The 18,733-nt window shown below is 66.1% G+C and overlaps 8 protein-coding genes across 8 annotated transcripts; 3 read left to right on the top strand and 5 right to left on the bottom strand.

The window, feature by feature from the left end:
• Positions 1-719: 719 nt before the first annotated feature.
• EMIHUDRAFT_440953 (hypothetical protein) lies at positions 720-1,472 on the top strand. Its single transcript, XM_005788047.1, has one exon. The coding sequence runs from the start codon at positions 736-738 to the stop codon at positions 1,174-1,176; it is 441 nt and encodes a 146-aa protein (XP_005788104.1). The 5' UTR covers positions 720-735; the 3' UTR covers positions 1,177-1,472.
• Positions 1,473-1,561: 89 nt separating this feature from the next.
• On the bottom strand, positions 1,562-3,106 carry EMIHUDRAFT_423428 (hypothetical protein). Its single transcript, XM_005788046.1, has 4 exons — positions 2,587-3,106; positions 2,320-2,463; positions 2,048-2,235; positions 1,562-1,939 (listed from the first exon to the last, which is right to left on the bottom strand). The coding sequence occupies exons 1-4, from the start codon at positions 3,028-3,030 to the stop codon at positions 1,822-1,824; spliced, it is 894 nt and encodes a 297-aa protein (XP_005788103.1). The 5' UTR covers positions 3,031-3,106; the 3' UTR covers positions 1,562-1,821.
• Positions 3,107-4,551: 1,445 nt separating this feature from the next.
• Positions 4,552-5,512, top strand: EMIHUDRAFT_440950 (hypothetical protein; the record flags this gene model as incomplete). The annotated part of the gene is made up of 1 exon (XM_005788045.1): positions 4,552-5,512. A coding segment is annotated over one exon (651 nt), but the record flags the coding sequence as incomplete, so codon positions are not given.
• A 1,148-nt stretch (positions 5,513-6,660) lies between these two features.
• On the bottom strand, positions 6,661-7,640 carry EMIHUDRAFT_227463 (hypothetical protein; the record flags this gene model as incomplete). The annotated part of the gene is made up of 2 exons (XM_005788044.1): positions 6,661-6,807; positions 6,888-7,640. The coding sequence occupies 2 exons, from the start codon at positions 7,638-7,640 to the stop codon at positions 6,661-6,663; spliced, it is 900 nt and encodes a 299-aa protein (XP_005788101.1).
• Positions 7,641-7,839: 199 nt separating this feature from the next.
• EMIHUDRAFT_227462 (hypothetical protein) lies at positions 7,840-10,554 on the top strand (the record flags this gene model as incomplete). Its single annotated transcript, XM_005788043.1, has 7 exons — positions 7,840-8,055; positions 8,282-8,443; positions 8,592-8,927; positions 9,046-9,066; positions 9,142-9,276; positions 9,443-9,736; positions 10,522-10,554. 7 exons carry the CDS (start codon positions 7,840-7,842, stop codon positions 10,552-10,554), a joined length of 1,197 nt encoding a protein of 398 aa, XP_005788100.1.
• Positions 10,555-10,559: 5 nt separating this feature from the next.
• On the bottom strand, positions 10,560-13,221 carry EMIHUDRAFT_467394 (hypothetical protein; the record flags this gene model as incomplete). Its single annotated transcript, XM_005788042.1, has 9 exons — positions 10,560-11,187; positions 11,266-11,589; positions 11,661-11,726; positions 11,945-12,052; positions 12,101-12,175; positions 12,243-12,269; positions 12,342-12,369; positions 12,445-12,620; positions 12,742-13,221. The coding sequence occupies 9 exons, from the start codon at positions 13,219-13,221 to the stop codon at positions 10,801-10,803; spliced, it is 1,671 nt and encodes a 556-aa protein (XP_005788099.1). The 3' UTR covers positions 10,560-10,800.
• An 827-nt stretch (positions 13,222-14,048) lies between these two features.
• EMIHUDRAFT_440948 (hypothetical protein) lies at positions 14,049-15,036 on the bottom strand (the record flags this gene model as incomplete). The annotated part of the gene is made up of 2 exons (XM_005788041.1): positions 14,049-14,739; positions 14,874-15,036. Coding segments are annotated over 2 exons (437 nt in total), but the record flags the coding sequence as incomplete, so codon positions are not given.
• Positions 15,037-15,155: 119 nt separating this feature from the next.
• Positions 15,156-18,497, bottom strand: EMIHUDRAFT_440947 (hypothetical protein). Its single transcript, XM_005788040.1, has 15 exons — positions 18,304-18,497; positions 18,001-18,225; positions 17,858-17,929; positions 17,620-17,686; positions 17,444-17,548; positions 17,317-17,372; positions 16,897-16,947; positions 16,765-16,800; positions 16,661-16,693; positions 16,404-16,586; positions 16,134-16,217; positions 15,977-16,065; positions 15,833-15,899; positions 15,644-15,701; positions 15,156-15,572 (listed from the first exon to the last, which is right to left on the bottom strand). Exons 1-15 carry the CDS (start codon positions 18,445-18,447, stop codon positions 15,382-15,384), a joined length of 1,461 nt encoding a protein of 486 aa, XP_005788097.1. The 5' UTR covers positions 18,448-18,497; the 3' UTR covers positions 15,156-15,381.
• Between the last annotated feature and the right edge of the window lie 236 nt (positions 18,498-18,733).

The raw sequence follows: 18,733 nt of genomic DNA, 5'->3' as shown, positions 1-18,733 counted from the left end.
CCCCCCCCCCCCCCTGACAGACCCAGGGTCCATCCACCTGCAGTACCATACCCCCCCCCCCTCGCCCCACCGACCCACCGCCTCGAGCCCACCGCCGGCCGCCTTTGCTTGCTGCTAGGCTTACTAAAGCTCGAGGCTGCCACTCCCCGGGCGGCTGCGCGGCCTGCATCGTCAGCCGCCGCAGCGCGCGACCGCGAGCCGAGCCGCGAAGCCTGCGAACAGCATCGCTCGCTCGGATGCGCGGCCAGCAAAACAAATCGCCCGAGCTGGTTTAACAGCGGGGCCTACGTCTCTTCCGTCCACCCACTTACCGCCCCTGGAGGCCTGGTCGCTGGTGTCCAGTATATACAGCCGGCCGGCAGCTGTTCTTTAGCTCTCTCTCTCCCTAACACGACATCGTACCAATTCAATCACATTCACATGCACATGTTGCATGTGCATGTGCATGTGCACACGTCCCGCGGGTGAGAGAGTCTCTCGTCGTCTTCCCGTGAGAGAGAGACGGTCTTGCCGTGTGTTGACTGTTGTCTGACTTGCATGTCTGGATGTCAGTCACGGTCCTGGCGTGCGATTTCGGGCCTGGGGTTTTGTGAGCGGCCCGGCTCGTCTCTTCCCCACACCACACTCCTCTCCTTACAACCCAAAGGAGGGATGGGTTTTGTGCGGCGCGCTATTTCTTTTGCTCGAGAAGATTTGTGAACCTCGCAACACCTCGACCACAAAGCTCAGGTGCCGATGCCGCCAGATCTCGCCTCGCCCTCCGCTCGCTGCCGGTGGCCGCATCTCGCTCCGCGCGCGGGGCCGCGGCGCCTCGCCGCCCCGCGCGCGCCATGCGCACTCCACCGAGCATTTCGCTCTCACCACACCGCGCTGAGTGAAGCTCTCTGCGCAGCGCCGACCCGCCGCACCCCACCCCTGCAGACCATGTTCCGCTTCCTCCTGATCGCCCTCTGCCTCGCGCTCGCGTCCGCGCTCATGGCGCCGGTGGCCATGCCGTCCAAGGTCGGCGTGTCCAAGGTGCTGATGAGCGAGGGCGGCAAGGGCTTTGGCGGCGGCGAGGCGACGCGCGACCCTGAGCCGACTGAGATCGACCCCAACGACCCGAAGGGCAAGCAGCAGGCCATCCACAAGGCCGAGTCCTTCGCCGAGTACCTGGCCAAGCGCCAGGCCTCGTAGACGCGTGACCGCGGCTGCTGATGGGAACTGTAAAATGCGCCTCTGGCCGGCTCGACAGGGGGTCTGTTGGCCTACTCCCGTCCGTCTCTTTCGCACTCGGGTCGGCCGATTGGCCGCCGGCGCGCTCGACGTTCGGGGTGGGCTCGCGGTGGGCACATGCCTGCATGCCATGCCTGCATGCGTTGACCTTGTCGTTTTCCTTCTGCTGAGACGGTCCCGAATATGCGCAGCGCTGTGGTGTGCTCGAATGTGTATATCTTTCGTGGCCACGCAATATGACATGTACCAACTTCTCAGAGCACCTCAGGACCGCTTGGGGCGAGGACATGCGGGAGACGCCGATTTAACGGCGCGCGCCCCCACTATACCCCACTTCGCCGCTTCAACGTTCAAGCTTCAACACCCGTCCCCCGACGGAGAGGCCGAAGCGAACGACGAGCCGGGCGCCGGGCCGCGGGCGCCGGGGCCCCCTCACGCCCCCAGCCCCCGTCACACGCCCACCCACACCTGTCACAGCGGCCCTATGCCCTGAGCCCTGACGGCCGGAAGAGTCCACTCAAAAGAACCCTGTAGGCGCGGACTCGATTGCGGGCCTAAACTCCCGTCCGTCCGTCTCGAGACGTACAGCCGGCGCGGCTACTAGGGCTAGTCCTGCTCCGCCCTGCCCTGCTTCTTGGCGGCGCGCGCCTCGAGTAGCCTGCGGCACTCTTCCCGGCCGCCGGGCTCGCCAATGAGGTCCTCGATGAGTGAGAGCAGCTGCCGCCTGCGGAGGCCGCGCGGGGCGGTCGCGGGGCGGTCGCGAGGCGGTCGCGAGGCGGGCGGGGCGGGCGGGCGGGCGGCGGCGCGGACGGCGGCGCGTCTGTGCGCTCGCCTGCCTCTGCGGCTGGAGGGGAGGGAGGACTCGGTCGAGTAGTGGAAGTGGAGGCCTCGGAAGTCGAGCGAGCGGCGCACCGCCTGCGTCAGCTTGAGCCGCCTCCGCGCCTCGCTTGGGCGGTCGTCCGCCTCGTCCGCGATCCGGTCGTCCTTTGTCAGCACGAGCACGACGGGCAGGCCTGAGGCCTGCGAGGGGAAGAGGCGCCGCGGCGTGTGGGGAGGGAGGGGGCCGCGACACGCGCCGACGCGGCCGCCCGCCCGCCGCCGCGCCTGCACGTCCTGCAGGAAGGAGCGGACCAGCGGGGTGACCTTCCAGCGGATGTCGTGAGCGTACAGCATCGCGCGGAGCGGCTCGCACTCGCGCACGTACGAGGCGACGAGCGGCTCCCAGGTGGAGCGCCACAGCCGTTCGACCTGGCGCGAGGCGCGGCGCGCACGCTCGGCCCGCCGCGCCACCCCCGGGGCTTGCGAGGTGTGGCCGAGGCGGTGCGAGGTGGACGGGTGCAGAGGGTTGCCGGCAGGGTGGGCGCCGTGGGCCTGGTGGTCGCGCGAGGGCAGCCCTGGCAGGTCGGCGAGCACGAGCCGCCCGTTGACGAGCATCAGGTCCACCGAGCGCGTCTTGCCCGCCACCGAAGACGCCTTGGCCAGCTTCTTCTTGAGCAGGTGGTTGATCAGGCTAGACTTGCCCGCGTTGGACTCGCCCGCCACGCAGATGTGAGGCAGGCCGGCCGTCTCCGCGATCCCCTGCCGCAGCACCGGCGGAGTCGGGCACTGCAGCACGCGCACGTCGTTCCGGTCATTGCGCACGACAAAGTCGTCGTTGCCCTTGCCCGACAAGAAGGGCGAGGCGTAGCCCTCGCGCGCCGGCGCAGCCATCGCCGCGCTCACCAGGCGCTGGCGGCGCACGGCAGGCCGCGCCATGGAGAGCGCGAAGAGCAGCGGCACGCGGGTCGTAGGCAGGGACTGTCGATGGAGCACCATGCTGGCGTCTTGAGCACCGTGCTTAGGGCTCTCTTGCCCGTAACCCGATGCCGAGCGTCTGGCCAACTGCAGAATGCCCTTCGTACTGCAGCGTCGAGGTTGCGAGAAATGCGCGATTACTGTGCCGTACGGAAGTGTGAACAGGTTGGAGCAGCAGCTCCTGAGCACGGCGCCGCAGGCGCCTGTTGATAGGTCCAGGTGATAGCCCTGGATGGGCAATGCATACGCCTCACTGGGCCTTAGATCGCCCGACCGCGTCCCGGTGCTCTGTGGTCGGATTTGTGACGCCGCCGCACCGCGCCGCGGCCGGGGGCCCGCCGGAGGCCGAGGATGGCCGTGGCGGACCAGGACGAGCTCTGGGAGGTTCAGTGTCAGTGAGTGTATTGTAGAGACTAACCATGTGCACAATATCTCTCATTCTAGCTAAGCTGCCCAGACTCCCAGGCTTTAGGTGTGAACAGGAAGTGTGAACAGGTTGGGAGGTTCAGTGTCAGTGAGTATATTGTAGAGACAGACCATGTGCACAATATCTCTCACTCTAGCTAAGCCTGGGGAGGCGATGCCGGGGCCGTGCATCAGCTTGATGGTGCTTCGCCGGCGTGCGTCCCGGAGCGGTCCCGGACGGGGGGGCCGGGGGAGGAAATCGGGGATCAGCGCCGACGGCGCTCTGATTCGACTTTTAACTTCAAACAAAGACAGTGGCACGCGCCACAGCGCGGCGCATGCCACTGTCAGGGACGGATCCGTCAGTTAGTCGTGTTCACGCCGGGATCGCTCGGGATCGTGATCCCGACAACCTGCCCAGACTTTAGGCTACGACAGTAAGCCACGCGGGAAGCGCGCTCGCGCTCACCAACGTGGTGCCGCTTCCGGAGCAGGCGGAGGCGCGCCTCGGCGCGGTGCAAGTCCACGTACGTGTTCGCCAAGCCCAAGGAAGTGGTGGGCACCAACACGGACCGGGGCGGTGTATGGGGCGGCGTCGGCGAGCGCCTCCTCCTTTTCGACCTCCTTTGTCGTCCCACCACACGCAGCAGATCTCCCATCCATGGCGGCGGCGGGCGACGCCGACAACAATCAACATCGACAAGCAGGCGCGCAAGATGCGCTGAAATTGCTTCTCTCTGAAATTGCAAACACAAAACAACTCTAACTTTAGAATAAGATGCGTTCCTACCAACTGGGTCAACTCACTCCCCTGAGCGTGCCAATTGGGTCAACGACGTCAAGAACAAGCAAACGGCTTCTTACCCTCGGCCCCAGTGGGGGGTTCCCGCCCGCGCCGCCTAGCTCTGCGGACGGGCCCACCTCCACCCTTCAGAGAGAGACCTTTTCCCTTCTACCCTTCACGTATTTCACACGCACGAGTCATGTAGTCGGCAGTCCCCACAATCGCTGTCGTGGGATCGCTTGTCATGTGAGCAAAAGAAAACAAGCCACGGGAGGGATGGGAGGACGGCGCGCCGCCATCTAGTGGGCAGCAATTTCTTTTTGTCCGCATTCTCTTGTTCGCGGCCCGGCTCTATTCCTGCAACTCGTACTGTGCGCCTGCACCATCGCGTTCATGCTCGGCCTCTCGACGCAGTACCCGCGCGGCCCCGAGCTCTTCCCCTCCCTCGAGGAGCAGCTCGTAAAGGAGCAGGACCGCGTGCGCTCCATCAGCCTCTTGCGGAGCCGCGCGCACGACCAGCTCGTGCTGCTCCAGAGCGCGGAGGAGAAGAAGCAGGCCAAGGAGGCGGCGGCGCGCGGCGAGGAGCTGCGGTCGCTGCGCGGGGAGCTCGACGCGGAGCGGAGGCGGGCCGCGGAGCGGGATGCGGAGCACCAGCAGTCGCTCGACGCTGCCAAGGCCACCGGCCACCAGGAGCTCTTGCGGCGAGAGCAGGCGCTGCAGGCGCTGCAGGCGGAGCTCTCGGGCGTGCGCGAGCAGCTGGTGCTCGAGAGGGCGCGGGCGCACGACGCGGACGTGAAGCGGCGCGAGGCGCTCAAGCGGCACGCGAGCGAGCAGCAGGTGTCGCAGCGGGCGCTCTCCATGGCGACACAGCAGCTGAGCGCCGCCACGAGCGCGAGTGTCGCCAAGCGGACTCGGCGAGCGACCGCGCGCGCGCAGATCGCGGAGCAGTTGCAGGCGCTCCAGGCGCAGTCCAAGGAACTCGAGGCGCTCGCCGCAAAGTTTGAGGGCACCGCGTAGCCGGTGGCGCGGCGGGCCGCGGCCGGCCCGCGCTCCCTTTTAGGTATTAGCGGGCCAGTGAATATTGCTTTCTGGGCTCAGCAGCAACGTCCACGAGCACGACGAGCGGCGCGAGTGTCGAGAGAGAGAGAGAGATGAATAAATTAAACGGCGTCAAGCTCTGTCCTCTGCGAGAGACCATGATTGTCGTGGACCTCGAGAGAGAGAGCGGCGCAGAGCGCGCCGAAGGCCGATGCGTGAGCCGTGTATTGAATTTTATGTATTAGAAAAAAGATCGCAGAGCGCCGCGGCGTGTGTGTCTATTTCTAGTCTCTATGTGATTTGGGCCCATTTTGACTAGTTGCACACAAGGTCCGCCTGCGTGCGCCGCCAGCTTCCCAGGGCCATCGCGCGAAAAACGACGGAGGAGATGCATCCTAGCTGTCGCCACCAAAGGCGACTCGACGCCGCTGAGATCGGAGATCAAGCTCTGACAGGTCGCACGTCGCTCCTTTGTGCTTTGACGCCGACGTGACTCGCCCGTGCAGAGCACCTCAGTACACGGTCTCGACGCGCTGCGACGCCTGCGACCCGTCTTGGGTCAGGTGGCACGACGCTCATCGCGCCTGCCAGCGCTGCCGTGCAGGTTGCCACGACGAGGTCGAGAACGCTTCTATACGCTCGCCCAGCCTTCCTTTTCATCCCATTAGGCAGCCTGGGAACGGTGGCGGTCAGAGGCAAAGCCTGCGAGGGGCGGTGGAACCACATGTCACGGCCACCGCCGGCTCGACCACACGATAGCCTCCGAAGGCTGACTTTGAGGCACCATCATCGGACGATGTCGACGAGCTGGGTCGCTCTCGCGGTAGCCAGATGACCCCCCATACTAGTATCATCGGCCATGGCCGCAGGAAGCGCGGGGGGGGGGGCGCTGGGAGCAACACGGAGCTCCGTTGGACGCGTTTTCAAGATTAGCGTGTCAGAGTGAATTGGAACTAGCCAGACCGTCCGACTCCCGGGGTGTGAGCCACACGCACACCCGGCGCAAAACAATAACACCGTAAAATGTTATATCTTTTAGCAATGTCAAATCATTCTTTCGGGTCTGTGTGCGCGCGCGATTCCCCGCTCCCTTTGAGAGTCAAGTTGAGGTGTCCGTTGTTGTTATGTGTTTATCTCAAGACGGTCGCACTCACAAACACGCGTGAACAGGGCTCCAGGCCCCAAATTACGTGTGAGTGTTAGAGTTGTTTGGTATTGTAAAAATCTCTCTCTCGCACTCAAACAACACACATCATGCGGAGAGACCGGCCGGCCTGCAGGACGGCGGCGGGCTCAAGATAGTGACAAAACTTAGTGACAGAGACCTTAGAGGCCGCTCTCCTCCGCTCTCCCGGGCGGAGCGGCGGAGAGTCGAGAGACCCAACGCCCCCGAGCTGATGAGACCGCCTGGCTGCACGGCACAACTACTGGAAGGTCATCTCTCCGGACACGAGTTTGTCCTTTGCCTCCTTCACCTTTGCCTCCAGATCATCGATCGCCGCAGTCGCCGCATCGATCGCCTTCTGCTCTTCCTCGTCGATCACGCCGTCGGCCATCGCATCCTCGCGCGCCTAGTGCCGCAAATGCCGCGTGATGGTCTCTCTCTTCTGTCTTAAGCGAGATCCGTGCGGCGCTCCAGCCGTGCCTTCACGGCGGCGTTGCGAGCCGCCTTCAGCTGCTCCACGAGCGAGTTGCTCTCCGTAGGCTGCGTCGTGCCCGATGTTGGCAGGGCGGAGGCAAGCTTGGCGTTGAGGTCATCCGTCGCCTGGGAGACCTTCGTGTTGAGGCCATCGGTCGCCGTGTTCAGTTGGTTCGTGGCCGATTCGATCCCCTCGTTTAAGTTCGCGGTCAGACTATCGATGTGATCCGAGGCCTTTCCGGTCAGGCCGTCAACCTTCTCCTGGGCCTTGCCCTGGAGATCTGCGGCTTTGTCCGTCACCTTGTCTCTCGCCTTTTTCGCACTGCCCACCGCGTCGTCGTACGTCTTGCTCGCCTGCTCCTTGCCAGAGTCGACGGCTTCGATCACCTGCGACTTGGTCGAGTCATAGACCTTACTCGCCTGCTCGGTCACCTGCGACTTGGTGGAGTTGAACGTACTTGTCAACTGCTCCTTTGCGGAGTCGTACGTCTCGGTAGCCTGACTCGTGACCTGCTCTTTTGTGGAGTTATAGAGGTCCGTCCCTTGGGACTTTGCGGAGTCGAACGCACTGGTCGCCTGATCCGTGACCTGCTCCTTTGCCGACTCGAAGAGCTCCGTCCCTTGGTCCATCGCCAAGTCTCTTGCATTCTCCACCTGGTCGGACGCCTGCCGTTTTGCCGATGTGAATGCGCTGTTCGCGCTGCTCTTTGCGCTGCTGAATGCGCTGCTGAGGCCGCTTTTGGTGCTGTTGAAGGCGCTGGTCATCGAAGAGGTGGCGGAGGAGGTGGCGTCAGAGCAGCAGGAGGTGGAGCTCCCCATCGCTGTGCGAGCTGTCGGCTGTGCGCAGGCGTCGGGGCGGGGGACGGACGTATGTATGGCTAAAGAAGAGAAAGTTGCCCTCGCGGGTGCGTGGCACTCTCGCTGAAACTGTTGTTGGTCCGTGTGTGGGGTGCTGTCGGCAACAATGCTTGGCTATGGGCGCTACTTCTCGCTCGACGTGCTCATCCTCTCCGTGGTGGCGCTCCTCGCGATCCAGCTCATCGAGAAGGCCCGCGTTATGTGGCTCACCCTCCGCGCCGCGTGGACGCCTCCTCTTGTCGCTCGCCTGCTGACGCCCGCCGTGGCCTGGCACAAGTGCACCGACGCCGAGCTGTGCGCGGTGGACGGCGCGCCACCAGAGGTGCAGGCCAGACGCCGCGCCGGGCTCGCGGCGCTCGCTCGCCGCGCCGCCTCTCTCGAGGGGCCTCGCTCCCGGGAGCTGTCCGAGCTGCTCCGCCACCTCGCCGACGGCCGCTTCACCGACAACCGCTTGCTGCCGCAGTCCCTCCGGCGCCTCTCCGCGGCGCGGCACGCCGTCGAGCCGGCCGGGCCCGACCTCGCCTCTTCACACCTGCAGCCGTGAGCAGGCGCGGCACGCCGTCGAGTCCGACGGGCCGTACCTCGTCGACGCCGACGGCCGCAGGACGCTCGACTGCTCGGGCTCGGACGGGGCCAACGTGCACGGGTACAACTTTTACAAGGCGTGCGTGGCGGAGGGCAACGACCGGATAGCAAAGCTGGGACCGAACGTGCTCGGCCCGCTCCACCCTGCGGCAGCAGACGTCCTCCGCTTCCTGCGCGAACTCTCCGGCCTCGATGAGGCGAAGCCACTCCTCCTCCTGAGGCCTGCGACCCGCCCACGACATGCCCACGGCAAATCCCGCAGCATGTCCACAGGTCTCCTTCCACTCCTCCGGCGCAGAGGCGGTCACTGCCGCCGTCCAGCTCTGCCGCTTCAACACGCGGCGGCGACTCGTGCTCGCCTTCGACGCCGCCGCCGACAGAGGCTCGCTCTCCGAGCTGGGCGGTGTCCTTCGCTGCAGCAGCCTCGACGCGGCCGCGCTGCGCTTGCTCGCCGCGCGTGCGGCCGAGGTTGCTTGCGTCGTGGTCGATCCCCTGCAGGCTCTCGAGCGGAGGGGCGGCGGAGGGGCGGCGGGGGACGGGAAGGCGGACCCCGACGCGGCGTACAAGTCCTGGCTCCAGACGCTGCGCGACGCCTGCACGCGCAGCAACGTGCGTCGCCCCCCCCCCCCCCCCCCCCCCCCTGCCTCCCTCCCACCCGCCCCCCCCGTCGCCTCGCGTACGGCGCGGACCGGCAGTCACCCCCCTTCCCTCTCCCGCCTCTCCTCAGGTCCCGCTCCTCCTCGACGAGGTCGACTGCCGCCTCCGCCTGGGCGAGCGGGCGGCGAACGAAGCGAGGGAGCGGGGAATGAGTGGGACTCCTTAGGTCGACTCGGGCTTCCGGCTCGCGGTGGGCGGCGCGCAGCGGCACTTTGGCGTCGTCGCCGACATGGTCGCCTGCCGCGAGGAACTCGAGGAGCGAGTTGCGTCGCCATCCCTCACTCGCTGGCTCGAGACTCAGGTCGCGTACGGGAAGACCCTCGGCGGAGGCATGCCCATCGGAGCCGTCTGTGGCCGGCGCCTGCTCCCCCCCCCCCCCCCCGCCGCAATCCAAGATTGGCGGAGGGGAGGCACCACGGGTCAACTCACTGCACAGCAACTCACTGTGCAGGCGCACACTCATGCAGCGGATCGACCCAGACGACCCGGCCCGCCCCGCGCTCGGCTCGAGCACCTCAGCCGCCGCGCCCTCGCTCCTCGGCCCCACGGCGGCCTTCCTCGAATTCGTCGCCTCCCCCACCGCCGCCGACAAGTACCAGCGCGGCGCCGCCCTCACCGCAAAGTGGGCCGCCGAGACGAACCGCAAGCTCGCGCAGTCGGCCCTCCCCCTGCGCGTCGAGCACCTCGCCACGGTGTGGACTCTGCGCTACCCTCGCGCCTCGCGCTACCACTGGCTCCTGCCGCACTACCTCCGCGCCGAGGTGCGAACAGCGCGTCTTCACACCTCTTGCTGTGAATAGGCTCCTGCCGCACTACCTCCGCGCCGAGGGGGTCGGCCTCTCGAGCGAAGGCGCGCGCCTCCTCCCGCCCGACCGCAGAGGGATGCCCGAGATTGCCCGAGATTGCCCGGCGCAGCCCGAGATCAGCCGTGGCTGCCAGAGACTGCAGGCATGCGCCGCTGCCTCTTCTCGCTGGACTACGAGGAGGACGAGTTCGAGCAGGCGAGCTCTCGGCTGTATCTCGGCTGTATCTCGGCTGTATCTCGGCTGTATCTCGGCTGTATCTCGGAGGAGGACGGGTTCGAGAAGGTCAATCGCAGCGACTCCTCGGCGGTACCTCGCCTGCATCTCGGCCATACCTCGGCCGCATCCCGGCAGGTCACCGCGAAACTGATCGACGCGGCGGCGAAGATGAAGGCGGACGGCTGGTGGCACGACAGCCTCACGCACCCCGCGCTCCGGCGCAAGGTCGTCGCCGAGAATGCACGCGCTCTCTGCGCCGCGCTTGTCTCGCGCCTCTTCGGCCGCGGCCCGCCGCCGCCGCGCTTCGTGCCCTCGGCGGCCCTGCGGCGAGCCTAGGCGGCCGACTGGGCGGCTTCGAGGCGGCCGCTAGCGGCGCCGACACCGCCGCTGAGCCCCCCTCCCCCCCCCCCCCAAGTGGGCTAGCAGCTGCCGGGCGGCGAGACTGCGAGCGGCCCGACCGTTCTCCGCGCGCCGCTGTTCGCCTCGCACCCTGGCGACCGAGCGAGGGGCGGGGGGGGGGGCAGGCGAGCCCTGAGTCCCCGCGGCCGCCAGTGTAATGTTATTTATCTAGCCAGTATCTCTAGGGTGCTGTTTGCACCGATCCGCTCTACTGTATTTGTCGGGGAGGTGTGTCGGACCGGTCGTTCTCCCACACACGGCTCTTCTCTCAGTTCTCTGCCGTGTCGTTTTTTCTTCCGCGGTGCATGTGTTCCCGCGCGCGCGCGCCCTTCTTCTCGCTGCTGGCACGGTGCTGGCGGGGCAAGTGCGTCTCTTTGCTAACGCGGCGTAGCACATCAACAATATCATTCAGGCGCCGGTCGCCTCCCCGAGCCCCAGCTCTCCAGCGCGCACGCGCAGCTCGCGCGCACCTCGACGTCTGCCGCCGCCTCCGCCGCGGCCAGCGCCGCCTCGACCTCCCTCAGCCGCGGCGCGTGCGCCTCCCCGGCGAGGCAGAGCCGCAGCCCGGCGAGCGACCAGACGTTCTTGGGGAAGGTGCCGAGGTCCTCCTCGTACAGCCGCGCGGCGCGCTCGAGGCGGCCCTGCTCGGCGAGCAGCGCGGCGTACGTCTGGCGCGGAGGCATCAGGTAGCCGGCGGGCTCGTCGTACGGCATCGCGTCGTACCTTGCGACGGCGTCTGCGAGCGCGGCCCAGCTCGCCTCGAGGCGGCCCTCGCGGTAGGAGAGCTCCGCCTACACGAGTCCGTCCGCTGCCTCACCCCTCGTCCCCTTGAGGCGGCCCTCACCGCAGCTCAGCTCCGCCTCGAGCACCGCAGCTGCGATCGGGCCGGAGTGCTCCGCGACCGTCGTGTTGTGCTTCCGCCGCGTGTCCTGTGGGGGGCAAGTCCGAGAAGGGTCCGGAGAGCGCCCAATGCGACCCCGCCGACCGGCCGAGGCGCGTGTCTCCGGCTCCATCGGCGTGAGCAGAGCCGCGAACGCCGCCTGCTCCGCCCGGCCCGCCGCTACGTCTCCCTTCGCGCCGAAGGCCAGGGCGCGGCCGAAACGAAGGAAGAGGGTGCGCGAGAGGTAGAGCTGCGCGTCCTCGGGCAGGGGCAGCGAGAGGAGCTCCTCCCAGAGCCCAAACCGCACGAGCACCTGAAGCGAGCGACGGACGCCTCTTGAGGTCTCCTCGACTCGCTCCTCCCAGCCGCCGAGAGCGACGCCACCATCGGCCGTGTGGCCAAGTACGACTCGAAGAAGGCCGGCAGCATCGGGTTCGAGGCGAGGCGCGCCTGGTCGAGGAGGGCCCTCTTGAGAGTCGACTCATTCATTCCTCAATCCGAGGCGCGCCTCGTCGAGGAAGGTCTCGATCTGGCCTGCGGCGGCGAGGGCGGCGCCCTTGTTCCCGGCGAGCATGGCTGCCCAAGCGAGGAACTCCATGTTGTGCACCTGCTCGCGAGTGCAGGCGTGAAGAGGCGGCCGCCCAAGCGAGCGGCCCCGTGTTGCGCACCACGTAGCCGGAGTAGATCGAGAAGCGCTGCGGCGCGCGTGCGAGCTGCCGCAAGTCGGCAGAGATGGCCTCCCTGTTCGCCTGCATCGCTGCAGAGTAGTCGCCGACCTGAGGTGTCGAGGGGGGGGGAGGGCATTGGTCACGAGGACGAGCCACTGACCACTGGTTGCTGACGAGCGAGTGCGTCGCCTGGATGTCGAGGTGCGAGGGCATGTGCAGCAGGTGGCCCGCCTATGCAATTCTTGAACCACTCAGTGATGATGAATCGTTGAGAGGGCATGTGCAGGGATGGCCCCGCGTCGGTGGCGTCGGTTCGGCGCAGCGCCTCGGCAGAGGTACAGGACATGTCATGGACAGTTCGCGGACATGTCGCGGACATGTCGCGGCTGCGGCGCGCCTCAGCGGAGGGCCAGTGGAACCGCGCCCTGCGAGGGACGCGTGGGCGGCGGGTGAGTGGGCGGCCGCCGGCTTGCTCCTGCGGCGACGCTGCAGAGCTGTGCCTGGGCCCCATCTCGTCGAGGTGTACGCGAAGGTGGCAGAGGTACGGGTGCGCCGGATCTGCCGCCAGCCCGCGCTCGAGCGGCGCCTTGGCACGGACGGCCACCGGGGTCGGCGCCTGGTCCGCCCCGTACAGCGCCCATGGGGCGAGGGACATCACGGCGTCGGCGGCGAGCGCCTGCCGGACAGACGGCAGGAGCAAGCTCGTCTGGGAGGGCAGCAGAGATATGGATGGGGGAGTGGGAGGGGAGAGGAGAGAGAGTCGGGAGAGAGAGCCGGGAGTGCAGCGGCGCCTGCACGTCTGCGTCTGCCGCATAGTTCGGCCTCTCGGCGAGAGCCTGCATCGCGTCGGCATAGGCGACCTTGCGCTGCGCCGCGGTCGGCGTCACTGGCCACTCGAACAGCAGGGCCAACGCGCCGACCAGATCTCGCTCGCGCTGAGGGCTCTCGTCGGTCAGCGCCGCCGCCGCCCGCTCGAGAGCATCGGCGGCAACCTTGAAGCTGGGATAGCCCGCGTGCTGCGCGGCCGCCGCGAAGAAGCCGGCGCTCTCGTTCCAGTTGTAATCGGGCCCATTCGCGAAGGCGACGCCCCAGTGCGCCATTGCACACGCCGAGTCCGCCTCAGCTGCACGTTGGAAGCAGGCGACCGCCTCCTCGCGGTGCAGGCTGAAGGCCCACACGCAGCCCCGGTCGAACAAGAGCTGGCATTCTCGGACAGTGGTCGAAACAGGCTGCGTGTAAGCGCCGAGGGTGGGCGGCGGGGGGTCGTCGTCCAACATATGTATATATATCGCAAGGCTAGACGCAGCCGACCCGGCGAAATTCTTTTTTTGGTGTACCTGTGTAAGTGCCAGTGCGCGCCAGTCCCGTGCCCAGTGTTGTGCGAGGGAGTTTTGTTGTAACATTCTTTTTTGGCATGGAGACGCAAAGAAGCAAGCCCGCCTCCGTCCGGCTCGGCGACGGTGCAGCTCTCACGCCTTCTCGACCACGGGATCGAACGCCGGGACTGGTCGCCCCGCCGCGGATCCAAGTTTCATCGGAGGACGGGTAAGGCTTTTGGCGTGTCTTTCGTTCGATTTGTTTGTTGCACTTGCACGTTCGCTTACCGCGAAGACGCGAACGACCTGTCCTCGAACCTGCCAAAACGCAAAAAGTGGCCGCTCGAACGAGCTGCGTGCAGCTCCTGCCGCCGCACATGGGCGATACTGTGCCACTGCTGAAACCACACCCTATATACGAGGGAATACTAGTTGGAACACGAATTGTGACAGGACCATCGGGTCCTTCAGCCACCAAAGCGAGATCACCCAAGAGCAGCTGAGCGGTCTGCCTCTGGCCTCGCCTCCCTCTCCTCCAGGCATTCGTGGCATCCTGTATGGGTCGTCTAGAGTATCTTGACCCCAGACAAGGTTATGGGAGCGGCCATAACAGGTGTTATGGCTGTTATGGCTGGCTGCTCATAACACCCCATAACACCTCATAACACCTCATAACACCTCCATCGCTGTTATGGCTGTTATGCCCACCCTATGCCCGGGCCCATAACACCCATATAACACCCCGCATAACATGTTATGGGCTGCTATGCCCCGAGAGCCATAACAGTTAACACCATAACAATAACTGTGTCAGGGGTGCAAGTATCGACCTCTGTACCTCTGGCTTGTCAGCCGCCCCACCGAGGGCACCATGAAGTACAGCGATCGCCACCTCGCTGGTCTCTCCGCAAGGCCCCCCGACCGCCCGCGTCGAACTCATCGGCGCGGGCTCTCTCGGCTACGGGACCGGCCCCAGCTTCGGCTGAGGGCTGACAAGCTGCCGAGCCCAAATCACTGTGAGAGTCGTGATTTCTTGTGTTGGTTTTCTAAAATCTCTCTCTCTCTCTCTCTCACGCGAGGTATGCACCTCCCCGCTGGGCGCTGGCGACCTTGGCAGGCCTGGGCCGCACATGGACATGGGCCGTGCGCACGGGGGCCAATGCCCTGTCGCTCCCCGGATCAGGCTTGCTGCTCCTTCGCCGTGCTCAGTCCTCGACGAAGCCGACATAGACATATGCCGCAGTGAAGCATGCGGGTAGCAGGTTGGCTGTCATGGGGCCGCCGCCCATGACGTTCGCGAGGATCATGAGGAGCATAGGCACGATATTGAGCTGGCAGTACTCCTTGGCGAGCCCGTTCCTCGCGCAGATGAACTTGCCGACGGCCCAGCCCACAACTGCCGAGCCCAGCATCTTGTCCGCCGGCCACTGGTTCAGGTTGAGCCAGAGCAGCGACGCGAGGTCCTCCTTGCCAATGTACCTGCCGCCAGCCGGCGCGACCGAGTTGACAGCGCAGGCGACTGCATCCGTGATGGTGCGGCCGAAGCCGCGTGCAGCACCGTCTATCATAATGCTGTGCGGGCTCGTCTACCATAATGCTGTGCGGGCGCTCACATAAGGGCGCCGGTGCTGCCGGCTGCAGCCGCCGACATGGTGAGAATGGCAGATCCCAGGCCACCGCCGCCGCGAAGTCGAAGTGCGGGCTGCGCGGCCTTCTTGGGCTCGACGACGGACGCGGAGGACACGGCGAGCGACGCGAGTAGGAGCTTCAGCATTGAGGCTATCGGGGGCCCACACAAGTCGGGCGTCGTTCCGGGCCTTTTGAGTGCGACGAAACGCAATCACTTTTTCCGCACGCCCCCAAGCGCCTTGCCCTGGCGCTTTCGCGGCAGCGTGGGGTTAACGTAGTACGTAGCCCACCACACCCATCCCACGCACTCAGGCCAGGGCGGCCGCAGCCGCGCCAACGCCGCGCGTGCCATCCCAATACCCAGCACACCCTCGTTACCCTCCTTTCCCGATCCCTTACAGCGAGATCCGACAAAAGTGGCAGCAGCGAGTTGGCAGAGAGAGGGCGGCGTCAGAAGACATCGCCCCCCTCGGCCTCGCTCCGCCGTGGCCGCTACGCTCTCACGCTCACAAAGTTTGGCGACGGCACCTTGTACGTGTTGCCTGTGTAGGTGACGCAGCCGGTGGCGGTGTTGAAGGCGAAGACGGCGCAAGTGTTGGAGTCTTGGTTCGCGACGAGCAGCCACTGCCCCGACGGGTCGAACTGGAAGTGGCGCGGCGTCTCGCCGCGCGTGTGGAAGATGCCTGATTCGTCAATGATTCGAATCATCGGCAACATCCACAGAGAGGCGCCTCGCCGCGGCTACGGAAGATGCCGGCGAGCGAGAGCAGGCCGGGCGGCGTCGAGTCGCGGTGCACGCGGTGCACGCAAACCTAGCAGCGATGACAATGAAGAGTAATGGTGACGGTGACGATAAGGTGTGCAAGCGGTGCACGCAGATCGAGTCCTCGGTTGGAGGTGAAAGAAATAAATAAATAAATAAATAAATAAATAAATAGCAGACCGAGTCGTGGCCTCGGTTGGAGGTGACGACGAAGTCGCCCGATGGGTGGATGGTGATGCGGCCGCACCTGTGGGGTTGTGTGGCGGCGGATGAGTGCAGCACGCACAAAGGACAACCGGTCGGCGAATAGCGACGCGGCCGCGCGTGTTCATCTCGACGGGGAAGGCGTCGGGGATGGTGGCCACCGTCTGCACCAGGGTGAGGGTCGGCTCCGCTGCGGCGCACACCGCCGCCTGCTTGAAGGACCAGAGAGTGAGTCAAAGAGTGAGAGCTAATGGAGTATGAACGGCACACCGGCCGCCTGCTTGGCCTCGACCGATCCGGCGCCCGCCCACGCGCTCTCAATGCTGGCGGCCACCCCTGCGTCGTACGTGAAGACGCCGACCTGCGAGCAGGCCGGGAGGTGGCCGGGAGGTGGCCGGGAGGTGGCCGGGAGGTGGCCGGGAGGTGGCCGGGAGGTGGCCGGGAGGTGGCCGGGAGGTGTCCGGGAGGTGTCCGGGAGGTGGCCGGGAGGTGGCCGGGAGGTGGCCGAGAGGTGTCCGGGATAGGATGGCCGGGAGAGAGAGTGGACCTGCGAAGAGAGCTCGTTGACGACGTAGCACGTGGGCAACGCCTTCGCGAAGATCAGGTATCGCGGCCCGAGCCCTCGCCCGGCGCGCTTGACGCCCGAACGAATCACGCCGCAAGGAGTCACCACGCCGGTCTCCTCGTCGAAGTGGAACTGGCGGATCACGTCCATGCCCAAGTCAGGCACCTATGGGACGTGATTTCGACACGTCCGCGGCGGGGCACGTCTCGGAGCACATCCATGCCCGAACTTGGCCGCACATAGGCGATCGTCCCCGCCGACGGCTCGAGCACCTATGGGACATGTCTCGGACACGTCCTGGACGTGTCGCGGACGTGTCCGTCCCAGCAGCCGGCTCGGCCACAATCGCGTGCGAGTGCGGGTCGCTCTGCCGCTCCGCCTGCGAGAAACAGCCGAGGTGCAGCCGAGGTGCAGCCGAGGTGCAGCCGAGGAGCAGCCGAGGTGCAGCCGAGGTGCAGCCGTAGTGTCGCTCCACCTGCGCGCGCTCGTCGTTCATCGAGTGGTTGACGTGCCGGTCCGCGCTCGCCTGAAGAGAGGCCCCGACAAGGCTCTCGGACAGTTCCTGCAACATTCACTGCTCGCAACTGGTGGGGCCGCGCTCGCCCTCATCGCGCGCCCTCCCTTCGGCTGTCTCTCGGCTGTCTCTCGGCTGTCTCTCGGCTGTCTCTCGGCTGTCTCTCGGCTGTCTCTCGGCTGTCTCTCGGCTGTCTCTCGGCTGTCTCTCGGCTGTCTCTCGGCTGGCTCTCGGCTGGCTCTCGGCTGGCTCTCGGCTGTCTCTCGGCTGGCTCTCGGCTGTCTCTCGGCTGGCTCTCGGCTGTCTCTCGGCTGTCGCTCGGCTGGATCTCGGCTGGATCTCGGCTGGATCTCGGCTGGCTACATCTCGGCGAGCTTTCGCCTTCATCGTGCGCCCTCCCTTCGGGTCGTAGACGCAGAGCCGCCGGCCGAGCTTGCCTACGGGACATGCTGAACGTGTCCTGGGCGTGTCCTGTGCGGGTGGCGCGAGGAGCGGCGGCAGGGCTGGCCGCTCGGGAGCAGCTCGAGCGTGCAGATGGTCGAGTCCCAGTAGTTTACGAGGAGCAGCCGGCGGGCAGACTTGTGGATGGTGAGGTAGCAGGTGGACCAGCCGCCTGCGGGAATGTGGGAGAGAGCGCTTCGGATGCTTCTAGCGTGTGGGTGCCGGCACGTCGATCAGCCGTGCCAGCAGAGACGGGCGGGCAGAGCTCGGTCAACTCGCCGCTCCGCGAGTCGAGCTGCAGCGCGAGGACCTGTGAGGGCGGAGGGGGAGAGGAGCGAGGAGGGGGAGAGGGGTGGGGCAGGGGTGGACGAGGAGGAGCAGAGAGCAGAGCAGGTGAAGGAGAGAGGAGAGGGAGAGAGGAGAGGGGGAGGGAGGGGAGGGGAGGGGAGGGACGTGAGAGGACCAGGGGGGGGAGAGGGACCTGCCCTTCGTGGCGGACGGACTCGGTGCACGAGTAGACGACGTTGAGGCTCGGGTGGCACCGAGTGAAGGCCTGGGGTGCGGGGTCCGGGTGAGGGTGGCGTTGGGCCTGTCAAGGAAGGCTTGCGCAGGCCGCTGGCGCACCGGGTTGTGGGCAAAGCCCTTCGGCACAGCTGAGAGGAGGGTGAGAGTGCCGTCGTTCAGGTTGAGCCGGAACGTCCAGAACGACCGTTGCGCCTCGACGCCGCGAGGGCCGTGGGCCAGGTCCGCGAAGCACGTGTAGCAGCTGACGGCAACTATCGGGCCGTGCATGTGCGGCGGGGACGGGTACGCCATGGCACTGGGCGAGAACTGAGGCCGCTGCTCCACCTGTGGCAGCGAGTCGGCCCGATCAGTGAGCCGCGGTGCCGCGAGCGGGGCCTCTGCGCGTGCAGCTGCACCACGCACCACGTCTGCTCCGTCAGAGTCGTCACTGGAGGAGGTCGGCGCCCTGCCGCCATTGTCGGTCTGCAGGGCCACGTTGTGCAGGCCGCTCACGAGCGACCTGGATCCCTCGAAGCCCGCCTCGGAGAGTGAAAATGGGATGGACATTGTGGTGGACGGAGAGTTGGGCGGGCAAGGTTGGCGCGCCACAGCTTCGGCGTTCGCTTTTAATGGATTTAATCACCCGTGTACCTTTGAGAACCGCTTTCTTTTTTCGTGCGTCGGCCCTAGAGGAATCCTTGGACGACCCGTTGCGAGCGGCACTGCGATCACGCTGCATGGCTCGCACTCGGTCGATGGACGATGGGAGGCGAGCTTGCGAGAGTCACACACGACACACACGAGCCGACAGGGACACCGACACAGACACTGACATAGACACACACACTGCGCT

The sequence above is a fragment of the Emiliania huxleyi genome (genome assembly GCF_000372725.1).
Source record: "Emiliania huxleyi CCMP1516 chromosome Unknown EMIHUscaffold_139, whole genome shotgun sequence".
Classification (NCBI taxonomy): domain Eukaryota; phylum Haptophyta; order Isochrysidales; family Noelaerhabdaceae; genus Emiliania; species Emiliania huxleyi.
The sequence above is the reverse complement of the archived record's forward strand: the minus strand, read 5'-3'. Positions and strand labels throughout refer to the sequence as shown.